General features: G+C 36.2%; 2 protein-coding genes across 7 annotated transcripts in view; one reads left to right on the top strand and one right to left on the bottom strand.

Annotated features, from left to right (window-relative positions):
• LOC138939879 (protein Star) overlaps positions 1 to 10,240 on the top strand; it is a 37,996-nt gene extending 27,756 nt beyond the window's left edge. Inside the window, exons 1-8 of one of the 5 annotated variants that reach the window (XM_070308157.1) lie at positions 5 to 666; positions 3,377 to 3,821; positions 3,924 to 4,703; positions 6,696 to 6,887; positions 7,447 to 7,660; positions 8,761 to 8,925; positions 9,012 to 9,203; positions 9,569 to 10,240. In XM_070308157.1, coding sequence (XP_070164258.1) covers positions 6,697 to 6,887; positions 7,447 to 7,660; positions 8,761 to 8,925; positions 9,012 to 9,203; positions 9,569 to 9,754 — 948 coding nt within the window. In that variant the 5' untranslated portion in view covers positions 5 to 666; positions 3,377 to 3,821; positions 3,924 to 4,703; position 6,696 and the 3' untranslated portion in view covers positions 9,755 to 10,240. Of the gene's footprint in view, positions 1 to 4; positions 667 to 1,050; positions 1,064 to 3,376; positions 3,822 to 3,923; positions 4,704 to 6,695; positions 6,888 to 7,446; positions 7,661 to 8,760; positions 8,926 to 9,011; positions 9,204 to 9,568 lie in introns of those variants that run through there. The other 4 variants (XM_070308156.1, XM_070308158.1, XM_070308159.1 and 1 more) reach the window with 4 other exon arrangements.
• Positions 1 to 12,562, bottom strand: part of LOC138939875 (serine/threonine-protein kinase 32A) — a 52,951-nt gene that overhangs the window by 23,637 nt on the left and 16,752 nt on the right. Inside the window, exon 1 of one of the 2 annotated variants that reach the window (XM_070308148.1) lies at positions 6,633 to 6,890. The exons of the other annotated variant lie outside the window; for it this stretch is intronic. The gene's annotated coding sequence lies outside the window, so the exon portion shown is untranslated. Of the gene's footprint in view, positions 1 to 6,632; positions 6,891 to 12,562 lie in introns of those variants that run through there. 2 annotated transcript variants of the gene reach the window in all.

Here is a 12,562-nt window from a genome sequence, read left to right as displayed (position 1 = left end):
AGTTGAGGACGGAGGTAGGCGGTGTTTTAAAGAAGGACACCCGATATAGGAGGCATTGTACTCGGCGAACGAACCAGCGTCAGGCGCTAGGTTCCAGGTGCTGGAGGGCAGTCGAGGCAGACTACTCGCCACGAGTCAGGGCACAGCGGTAGTACGTTGCCTGCACTTCCTCTTCTGCAGTTGGCCGTTCAGGTGTCATCCTGCGATCAGTGGTGAACGCGCGAGTGTGAATCGCGACGGTCCTCCTCTCTCTTTCTCTCTATCTGTATCTGGTTCGGGTTCCGTGATAACTCTTTGCAAGACCAGCGTGGGAGGCGAGAAAAGGAAAAGAGCAGGAGAAACGGAGACAAAAGGAACGAGAGAGAGAGAGAGAGAGAGAGAGAGAGAGAGAGAGAGAGAGAGAGAGAGAGAGAGAGAGAGAACTTCCTTTCGGTGGGTACTCTCGCGTGTCATCATCCGCACAGTGTCATAAACATTGCTGGCAGTGTGTGACTCGTTCGTCAGTGGGTCGAGTCATCGAGTGGATCTCTGCTCGTTCGTCTCGGGGACACTAAAGCGACGAATTGCGCGAGCAGGACAAACATCACTCCAGAAGGGAAACCTGTTTGTGGACGATGCTCCAATCTCCTGACTGAAGCGCGAAAGGATAGGTCGCCGCGGGTTCAGGTACGCGGAAAGAGCGGCCTGCATTCGGGCACGAAACTAAAAGATCTAGTTACCCAACTTCTATCTATAAATCTCTACTAATAATAAAAATATAAGGGGATCTAAGTATCCTGGCGAATAATGGAAGTGAGAGGAACGGGGTGAGAGAAGAATCATGTTCTTTTAGTTTCAATGATCAAGAAGAATTTGTTCGCATAATCTTTCTCGTTAGCTGATGGACACCTCCTGTTCTATAATATAGGGAGTGAAACAGACTGTCCGTGCTGGTGCGATACCCAAGTTTACATTAGTGAGACGTGATTACGTACGTCTAATACAGAAATCCTATTTCTTCAACAATACCGCGAGGATAAGTCGATTCATTTTCATCCATTCGATACGAATGGAATTTTGATTGGTAAATCAAAATTATTTTGAAAGAGAAAAAGAGAGTTTTCCGCTTTGTTAGAAATATATGTTTTCTTTAATAAATATTTCCAATCACTTGCTAATAATTCGAAAACATAAATTATATTGACACAATACAAATTTTAGAGAATATAATAATGATGAGATATAATTTATTTCATCAAAATCCATAGATAATAATATCACTATAATGTTATAAGTGGTCTATAAGTCTATGTAAAAGCTATCGCGCGCTTTCTCTTGATCCATAGATAAAGTACAGACTTCAAAAGTATAATAATTATTTTCAACATATAACTTTTTCTTTTTGTCTCTCTACAATGTTATTAATAGTCTATAAAAGTTCTCGCACTTTTTCATCATTCATCAGTACAGACTTAAAGAATGTGATAATTATTTTAAAGTATTTTTGTTATCTAATGAGAGAGTAATATATATAAAAGTGATTGAAATTATATTATTTGCATGAAAAAATCTTTATAGCGATATAGATATTAATGAGATGTATTATATGCACGCGATATAGATAGTAAAATTTCAATTTCCTTAATTAATTTCAAGTATGAATAAAGAATATTTTAAATTATCTTAAATTATTATAAATTGTCTTGAAAAATGCTTCTTGATTTATTATAAACTGTTTAACATATAAAGTATATCTAATCGTATAAAAATTTTTTCTAGGGAAAAAAAATATATATATATAATTGATTATAACTATTCAAAAATTAATGAAATCCGTGCAATTTTAAGTAAAAACATCCTTTGTCTTTACTTTTTTTTTATCCCACTTATCTAGAAACCATTGTGCTTATCTCTATAGAAAACTCTACTCTCTACAAAGTTATCTTTACCATTCCAAATATACGCGTACAACTGTACGCGAGTGATTGTGTTAAATAGAAGAGAACAGATAGTGTGTTAGAAGTTAAATAAACTTATTCCCCTATTTTTCACATTTATTTATATACACACAATAATTTCTAGTTTACGTCATATTGTATCTACTAGAAAATCTGCCAACTATACATATATATATATAAACATGTTTGCTATATGTCAATTGGATTGAATGCATCTATATACGCGCAGGTAGATTCGAAAAACTATTGTATACAAATTTACCCAGATATTTAAATACATAGATTGGTAAACAGTTTATATAAATATCTCGACTAGAAAAATTATGTTACACAACGATTGGATTTACGATCGATTTCTTATATGCGATATTACGTGTAGGTACATACGCATTGTTGTGCCAACTCGTGTGTATCAAATATACATAGTGCAATCGAATTCAAAAAAGATATAAAATACGGAAGACATATAAAAGCCAAGCTATCATATTCGTCAATATTTTCTATACCAAGCTAGCGATGCAAAACGCACGTTTATACAACAAAATTATCAATTATCGTTTCCAATGCGATCTTCGAGTTCACACAATCGTTTCAATCCGCACACGTGGGTGGATTTTTTTTTTTTTTTTTCAATTTCATCACTGATATATTGAAAAGTAGGCGAAGTGTGGGGGAATCTCTTTCTTTCTATATCGTCGTACGCGATCCTCTTCGCTCGCCGTCTGTCGCGCAGGAGGCCCCCGCGTGCCTATCGACACTGACAGAACAGACGTTCCGTGGAAGAAACGCGAGGGTCGGAGAGATCCGAGTCGATCGGGGACTACGCGAGTGCGACGAGGACGGACGGCGACAGATGCAGACGACGCGGTGGCGGCGGCGGCGGCGGCGACGACGGCTGGCCACGGGCATCATCCGTATGTGCCGCCGCCGTTCTCTTTCTCTGCAATGCGACACATTCGACCATAATACACGACACGCGTTTCCTCAGCACGACGCAGCCGCCCCACAAACGTCCCGGCACCCTCGTTTGTGTCGCGTCGCATCGCGCCGCGGTCTCGACGTCGCCGTCTTTGTTCTCGGCCGTCGCGTGTACGGTCGTTGTCGTCCCGCTCGAATCGATATATGTGATTCGATGTCGGTCGACAACGAGGAAAGTCGGCGACCGAGTATCAGAGGAAGCGAATCGTCCCGCCAGTGAGCGAGCCGAAACGATCTCTCAGTCGTTATCTTCTCTTTCTCTCCTCGTTTATCCGTCGGGAATTTGTCGGGGAATTCCCGCGGGGGAAGTCGCGAGTGCATTCCTGCGAGAGGAGGAACGGCGGGGAAAAGAAAAGGATTAGAAAGCGAAAGAAATTTACGTGAGATTCCGATTGAATCGATCCGGGTAGCAGCGATTTTTTTTTTTTTTTTTTTTTGCTCTTGCGAACGATTTCCCACAGAGGTGTGATAGAAAAGGAACTTCGAGGAATGTCAATCCCGCGAAGAATCACATTGTCAGTCGTGCTAAGAAACGCGTGGATGATCTTTGAGGCGGGGTTGTAATAAATACACAGAGGGATAAGAGAGAAATTTAGAAAGGGGACGACAGTGAATAGTACTTCAAGAGCTCGGTTCTATAAAAATCCAGCTGCATCGAGAAACACGAGTCGAATCCTCTGAAGGGACAGTCGTATGATAAAAAAACGTATGCGGAAAAGGAGAGCGAAAGAAAGAAGAGAGTGTAGTGAATGGTTGAAATATTTGATTCTGTATCCAAGAAGACTCAAGAACCAATTAGGCTAATCAATATATTTTCAAGATTTTTAAAGAGCTTCAATTTTTATAAGAGATACAAGTGAAGCAATCAAAGGATATTTAACTACATCTTAAGTATTTCATGATTATGTAATTGAATTCATTTGGAAAATTGCTAAAGATTAAGCTACATTATAAAATAAATTATCTAAAAACTTTCTATACATATCGAATTATATTTTGAAAATCTAGAATCGTACGCTTGGAATGGAAAATTGATTGTTTCGAAGATGTGAGAGAAATTTATCCGAAGGTATCTCGGAAAAATAATCTATAAAAACTTGTATTTCTTTCTCTGTCAACTGTATTAAAAAGAAAAAAAAGAAAAAAAGACACTTCGAAATTATTTGATCGAGATTGCATTGTGGATATATTCAATTTGTAACACGATAAATCTGCAACAAACGGTACGAGAAACAAAGGAACGGGAAGGGGGAGAGTGGGCGAAGTGAGCTTCTCGGTTTCGATTTATCATTCTCCCGCCGACGCTTGTCGAGAGAGATTTTTACATTGCAACGTCGGGGAAAGCGGAACGGGCACGAGCGGGGAAACGATCTATAATCTATGACATACAACACAACACGACGAAAACACGCCGGGAAGGTCGAGCCACGTGACACAGCGTTCAGCCAAAGACGTTTGGCAAATATTGTGACCGCGGCGCGATGCTCGCCACGATACGTTCGCAATTTTGACGCGGGATATGTATACATAATCTCGCACGTGTGTCCGATCATCGAAAAGTGCGACGACGCGCGTATCGTAAAGTGCAATCTGGACCCGATCGCGAAATCGTATCGGTTCGAACGTCGTACTCGGGGATGTGACGCGACGAACGCTCGTACGTGAGTGAGCAGAAACGGACGAGAGACATAAATGGTTCTCGCTAATATAAGCGTGCGTCTCGCCGATCTTTTCGATTTCACGGATAAGGAAGGACACGAGAATCATCGTGAAACCGGTGAAAGCAAAGTGAGTAAATGTAGCGACGGACGTATTCGCTATGGATATATTCGCGAGCAGCTAAATTGTGTCATATAATCATGCCGCGACGTACGCAAGAGACGTTCATTCGTGGATCCTTTGACAGATCGCGAACCGATTTTGCGTTAATGACGATTCGATTCATCGCCGTACTTTTTGCAACTTTTTTATTTTTTTTATTTTCGATATTAGAGATACATCACACTTAAAAGTCTGAAATACATATATTATTAAAAAATTCTTTTAAGCTTAATTTAAATTTAAATTAAATATACAGGAAGTTTTGTGGCTATTACGTGCCCTCTTTGTTTTAGACAATTTATGAAAACTAATTGAGAGAAAAAAAAAGAATATGTAAGAATGAATTTACAAAGAATGAATTTTTTTTACCGCGGGATATTGCGTAGAAAAGATTTGTCTCAATTTAGATAAACAAATAATATTTTATGGCGAATATCTGTGCTTTGCTTTGCCTCCGCTAAAGGTTTGTAGTAAATTAGTTAGACGAACCGTGCGATGCACGAAGTCATGCGAACTTTGTGTGCCACTAACATGGCACACCTTGCTTTAATAGTGTGAGACAAATAACGGAGCAAACATTGTTCCGTACGATGTAACGCAAGCAAACTCGTCTCGTACATGTGTTACTGGCTTTTTGTAAATTCAAGAATTTTATAAAAAGTCTGATCTCTCTATCTCTCTCTCTCTCTCTCTTTTTATTAAAACGTCAAGTTAAAAATAGAACAGCATTTTATAAAAAGTCTAGATTTTTTAAATAAACAAAATTTACAAAGTATCTGTAATGTAAACATATGATGCAAAACTATTTTTTGCAAAGTTTATTAAAATTAGCAGTTCCCACAGCTGCACATTTCTATTTTCTGAATCAGAACGGTTTTTTTTTTTTTTATAATTAACGTATTTTATGATTTAATATTATAAAAGTTAATATAATATTTTCAATTTATTAAATTCTGATAAAAATAAATAGGATATGTTTTTAAATAAATATTAATAACAGCTCTTTATAATAAAATGAAAATAAAGAACAAAAAAACTTATTATTGCTTTTTATATTTCTTACCACACACAAACTTGAACATATAATGTAACATTGACAAATATGTTGCATAAAACAAAATTAATTAATCGCAAAAATGAATTTTTTATTCGACAAAATTACGATTCGTGATAGATAAGAAATGAGTGATAATCTGATCCGTGAGGGTCTTCCTTTGTCTCGAATCCTTAGGTGTGCATTCACTTGAACGTGACTGAAAAAATGATGGTTAGAAAGTGCAGGGTGACTCACACTTATATACCTGCATGCCTTGCTGCGCGTGTATAGGGTGTCTCAGAACATCCATACATCAGTTTCTATAGATCGTGAATATCACGTCCGATTCTTTCTTATTGTTAGTGAAAAGAAGAAAGTTACATATAGTTTTTTATTTCTAAATAAAAAGCTATTTTTTATTTTTGCCACAATTTTGAATTTTGGAACTTCATATGAAATTTATTTCGATTAATATTAATTGTGAACCATTTTCTCGAACAATACTCGTCGTTGTAAATTAATAATCGTTGTTAATTGCAACGCAAGATTTTATTAGTCACTAATTAAATTACTTATTGTTGAATTAAGAGTAATATCTCCTATTTCGGTAATATCTGTTAATTCTCATTGATTTTCTTCACTACAGTTCTCTCAGTTTTCAACTATCCTTCAACTTCTTTAAATTGATTTAGATTATCCGAAAAACGATTTTATGGTCATCTATATTCAAAGTCTAATACCGTTAAAAGATCATAATCAATCTTTATATTTATCTGCTGTTGCAAAGGTCCTGGGGTTGAAAGCTTCGAGAATAGAATAAAATACGTGACACATCACAAAGTTGTCAGATTGCAACTCACCGGGTGTCTCATTTCCGTGATTTGCGTGCAACGTGTGTTTACACGTTCCTTCTATTCCCGCAGAATGGCTCCCGCAGGGTTACCTTCGTCAAACGGAACTCTGCCACCGTTTATAGGGCCTAGCCTGGTCGGCACATCGTTTGCCAGTTATAAAAGGGCTTGGTGGATGAGAGTGGCCCCCTGCTTGGTCTTCCTCACCGCCTTTTGCACCGCCATGGCCGTGCTTCTAGTCTGGAGCGAAGCGGCAGCTCTGAGGTAAGTTGCATTATACATTTAGCGGCGTCTCTTTAAAAAAGTTTGAGAATTTTTTCTTTTATTTCCGGTGATAATATCAGAAATCTCTTATCTTTAAGTTTTGATAAAATTTGTTCTCACTTCCCATAGTGTCGGACAAAAATATCACGTATCGTTATCGAAAAGAAAAAGATTTTATATACTTTGCGTAGCAACGTTACCGCGTCGCTTGATACACAAAAATATGAAATTCCATTTTAGATTTTATAAAAATTTTGACATTAATCGCTCTTTTATCTCCCTCTGTCTTCTCGAAATTTCGTTACTAAAATCTTTCCCCTTAAACGATCTTAAAACTTATGTATATTTTGCACAATAAAATTGCATTGTTTTATGTTGAAAAAGCGTATGCGCGATACGCAATTTATCGTAAAAACAATCGGATTTCGGTGCGAATCCATATGGAAATGATTAACTTTCGTTTTCTTTCTTCTTATATAAGAGGATTAAATGATTGAATTCCAGATTAAAATAAGATTGAACATCACTGATGTTGTTTAAAGCGGATATTTCGTTACAGGAGACAGGCGTTTGATGCGAACATGACCAGGGATTACGTGCTCGATAGCGTTTCGATGGACAATCCGCAATTGGTCGCATATATACGACAGGTGCATCTGAAACCTACGTCTAATCAGGACCCGTTGAACATCAACCAGACGTTGGAGGAGAAGTATATAGTCAGTTTATCACAGGGCAAGCGCGATGGTATCTATGCGGAATACATCAGCAGGGTGAGAAATTGTTCATTTTAATCCCGAGCATGATTAATGTTTCATTAATGTTACCATTTGGAAGCCCCCTCATCTTTTCAATGTGACGATGTAATCTCTTTTTGTTTACGGCACTCGCGGTTCATGGACGGTGAAGAATGGCTTGTATGTATCGAACATAGAGTCTTTTAAAATTCTTAATTGCCAACAGAATGTTTTATTAATTCAGAGATGATTAGAGAGAACGTTTCATCGATTGAAAAGTTAAGATGTCGACAATTTTTAAATTATAAAAAATTGTTTTATATGAATTATATATAATTATGTATGAATTAGGTTCCCCTCTCCACCCCCCCCCCCCTCCACCTAAGAATTTAGGTGGAATATAATACCGGAATTTTTCAGCGTTTATAGAAAAAACATTTGAGTGTTTTTTTTATCTTTTCAAAATTTTAATTATATATATATATGTATACATATATGTATGTATATATAACAGTATAATATTTTAACTGTTAAATATGAAAAAGTTATAATAAAGAAGCTTTTTCTAGGAAAATATAAATTCTTAAAATTGAAATTAAAAGTTTCTACATTTTTCTATCATATACAGAAGCATCATGAAAATATAAGAGATTACGATTTTCTAATTGCTATTGCTTCATGGTGAATTTGTAAAGCTCTTGTAAATGTGGAGTATATCTCTGGAAAAATTTGGTGTTGAGTTTTATCGCAATGAAAATCTTATTGTAAATTTCATTTAGCAATTTCTTAAATTTGAATCTTAAATTTAGATACGTCGGTGCTTTAATAGTCTTAGATACCTATATTAGATAACTGTAATATATCGCACTAACAGTTCTTTATCATCCACGATACTGTAATATTAGCGAAACACGCAAATTATCATCGGCACGCAACGAGTTAAAAATAGGTGAACTAGATAATTCTATGAGTTTCGGTATCTCTCTCCTTTCGAATTTATTTTCTCGTTATTTGAGACAACGTTAATTAGGCCGATGGTGCATTCGGTTTACGATTCTCGATTCCTATGGCGATTTTCGGGAACATAAATCCGTTACCGACCATTATGAAACGTCACCTTTTTTTTTTTTTTTCAGATAGGCGTGATTTCTAGCACAGCTTGGCTAGAGTCCAATCTGAGCTGGCGTGGCATTCTGATATTAACCGAGCCCAAGAGTTTCTTCGAGGCGCAGAGGAGCACCAGGAATCCGCGATCGAAAGTTCTCCACGCCTGTCTCAGCACGGACACGGATACCAAAGAGGTGATAGAAAGATAGATCGTATTTCGACATGGAAACGCGATGACAAGTCGAACGCATGCGTTTCACGCGCGCGAACGATATTACAGATAAAATACCACCAGGAGTCGGAGGTCCAGGTCACCAAATTGGGCGACGGCCCTAACAGTCTCGTGTCATCGGACGACGGCTTCCCTACCACTAGACTCAAATGTTTTCCCCTCTATAGCGTATTGTTGGCGTATAACACTACGACCTTGGATTATCTAAATTTGGACAGTCCTGACGCTCCCGATGGCCAGGTAAATGATATTTCTTTTATATAATTTTCTCTTTCTAAAATTAAAAGTTTTATAAAATATATTGATCTCTCTTTCTCTCTGTTTACATATATTTGTATTTTTGTATATAGAAATAACACGTGTATATAAGTATATGTATTTATTTTTCGCGCGTCTTTTTGACACGTTTTTGTATTCAAGAATGGAAATCGTATTTGACTTTTGAGATTTAAATAATATATATTACGTATGCTAAATATGTGTATATTTCGACTGATAATTTTGCTGAGGAAGCATGCTTTTAAAATGTGATCGATCGAGGAATTGTAAAAATAACCGATAACGAGTAACGCAGAGCTTGTAAAAGCGATTAAAAATTACTGTAGGTACTCGACACCATCCCTTGGGACATTATAAGAATATCGATACTGTCAATACGCTGGAATCCCAATCACAGCGAGACAGAGACAAGAAGCTTCATCGACAAGATGACCAGCCGAAGATACAAGCTCATACACACGACAGACACCGGAAAGTGGATTTTTTTGTACAATACTCTGCTTAAACTTTGATTCATGACTCAGGTTAATGCGACAGATCGAGGGAGGAGGGGGGGGGGCGGGTCTGTCGCAGGATAAAACATATAATATAAGCGACTCGAGACGCCATTAACCCTCCTCGCTGCGCTTTTGATTCGTTCTAAATATTTCAATCGTTGCCTAGAAATATTTCTTTCGAACAAAAGTGCGATTTTCCATTCGATCTCACACAATTTAATTCACCATCGATATTAAGGACACCGGAAGTAATCAATTTTAGAATTAGTTTTCTGTTGAATTTTCTAATTTATTGTATCTCGTGTTTTACGGGATTCTTTTGGCACTCAACAAAAGGTAAGTCTGCCTTTCCTACAATTTATAGGATCATGTTAATTCACAACTTAAAATGGATATGCTGATAACAATTATTGATTAAAAGATTCGCGAGTTTAAGAATTTTGATCAAAGTTACAATGGAAGATATAACGATTATATTTTGAACAACTCAGCCATTTAAAGAGTTGAGAGTCAAAATTATAGTTGAGAAATCAAGATTTTGATTTTTCAAAAGCTCAAAGATACAAAATTCTCCAAATTTAATTAAAAAATCTGGGAATCAAATTTCAAGAGATTATATATTCAAAATTATGAATATTCAAATTATAATTTAAGTTTCAAAGATATTTTAATTTTATAATGTACCTCTATTATAAATTATATAAAATCTATGAATCCCTTCATCGAGTTCTCCTTATACAATATATGATCTTCTTATACATCGCCCTTTCTTTCTTTCTCATCCAAGAGATCAATTATGATCCTAGCTTTGAAAATATAAACTTTGTAGCCATGAAAAATCGTAAATTTTTTCAGATTACTCTCCGGCGTTCTTGATATACGCTTGTCGAATGCGAACAGTCAATAAATGATTCAAAAATTTCTCCCATCGACGCGGACAAAGTATAGTGATATCGTATTCTAAAAATGCGTACATTTTGCAGTTGCTATAACGGAAACGTGCGAATCCTTAAATCTGTTTCATAGATACATGACTCTCTGCGTATGTCTTATCGTGAGATGTGCTACGATTTTTCTCGTTTTCTTTTCTTCAGATGTAGTTTACATATATTAATAACTAACGAGCCTGATAAAAGAGAGCTTTTTTAATTTTTATATTGATGTGTGCAAATGACACGTACGATAAAGACTGAGATTCCGTGTAAAAAAAACACAGAACCGCTTTCCAGCCCTCTTGTGACATTTCATTTCTTTCGCGATAAAATGCTTTAAAATCATGCGGCATCATTCTACATATAATGTTCAATTCATTTCATACATATCTTATGCGCGAATGATTAATGAATATCAATTCACTAATAGATATTAATTTAAATAATTATCTGAATATTTACATGATAAAACACAAAAGAAATTCCTAGATTATAGATACTAATTTTTCCATATAAATTAAACACGTAACAGTTTGTGTTATTATAAAAAACTCGTATTATCTGCAGTCTGATTTTCATTACAACTCACGTATCTATGAAATACGTATGATGGCAAAAATTATTAGCTTTGTGCATAGATTGCCTTATTATCGTCTTCTGCTACGGGTTTTTCTCTTTTTGCCTTAATGAGAAATAACGTGAAAATGATTTGATCTCGAGAAAGTAAAAGAGCAACAGATTGTAAAATTTTCGTAATTTCTTGTGGAATATAATGTTAAATACTTTAGTTTTACGTAGAACAAAAAATACAGGAACCGCGGTAAAAGGTGAGAAATTAATTCTTTTGCGGCTGACGATGAGTTAAAATAATAGCCTGTTTAGTAATAGTTTTTTTTCTGCAATAAAAAGAATATATGAGATATTTGCGCAAAAATACAATTTTTACGGTATAAAAATCGGATATTCAACGCTTCTAAAGTTTCATAGATCCAGAAATCAAAATATCCTGACAAAGCGTGGATTTTCTCCAAGATTCAAGTTGACATGACATGTAAATCCGACAATTCAAAGACTCGAGAGACCTACCGTTTAATAGTTCGAAAGAATCCACTCAGAAATCCGTTCCCGATAAATCCTACTCAGTCGCAGAAGAGTTCAGCTCTTCAAGTCCAATACTTTCCACACCAAAAAACGAGAAGAAACCTTACTTTTCGTACGATTTTACGATAGCACGTTTTAACCTAAGGTAAGTTAGCGACAGTAATCGACAGTAATGCGTTTTACGAAGAGAGCGTCGATTTTTTATTGTTTAAGAAATATTGCACGTGTGTGCAGGAATCGTCGCCAGTACGGCACACGCGCCGATGTGTTATCGCGGTGATAAGCAAGTTTGTTAATCTAAAAGGTATTTTTCTAAGCTCCCGCATATATTCACGCCGCGCGCTCAGAATTAGAAATGATCCCCCCCGTCTCCCCGTCCGAATCTCACCTTTATATTTATACCCAGCACGTTCTTCATGTCGCATCGTGTTACATTGATCATGGATCAAATGATAATGGATGAATAATGATTTATGATCAATTTAATCCACTCGTTATCAGAAAATATTTACATTCAGTCCTACTTGCGACAAATAATGGGGACGTAAATACCTAAAACACAGGCCTTATTAGTGCGTAAGATGATATTTTTTTAAAAATATTCCATGTACAATAGCGTTGAGATAAGTAACACTAATATTCGCGCAAGTAGTTCTCGCGTTTGTTAAATTATATCCTCGCGATAGGAATCTGCATATTAATTAAATGTATATTTCTAGATATTATTTTTTTAGACATTAGTTCCGTAAAAATTATAAGCTTCCGCGCGATTCACGTCAGTAAAAAATTT

This window comes from Polyergus mexicanus, unplaced genomic scaffold, assembly GCF_030449975.1.
Source record: "Polyergus mexicanus isolate NDT 795.1 unplaced genomic scaffold, iyPolMexi1.0 SCAF_15, whole genome shotgun sequence".
Taxonomy (NCBI): Eukaryota; Metazoa; Arthropoda; class Insecta; order Hymenoptera; family Formicidae; genus Polyergus; species Polyergus mexicanus.
The sequence above is the reverse complement of the archived record's forward strand: the minus strand, read 5'-3'. Positions and strand labels throughout refer to the sequence as shown.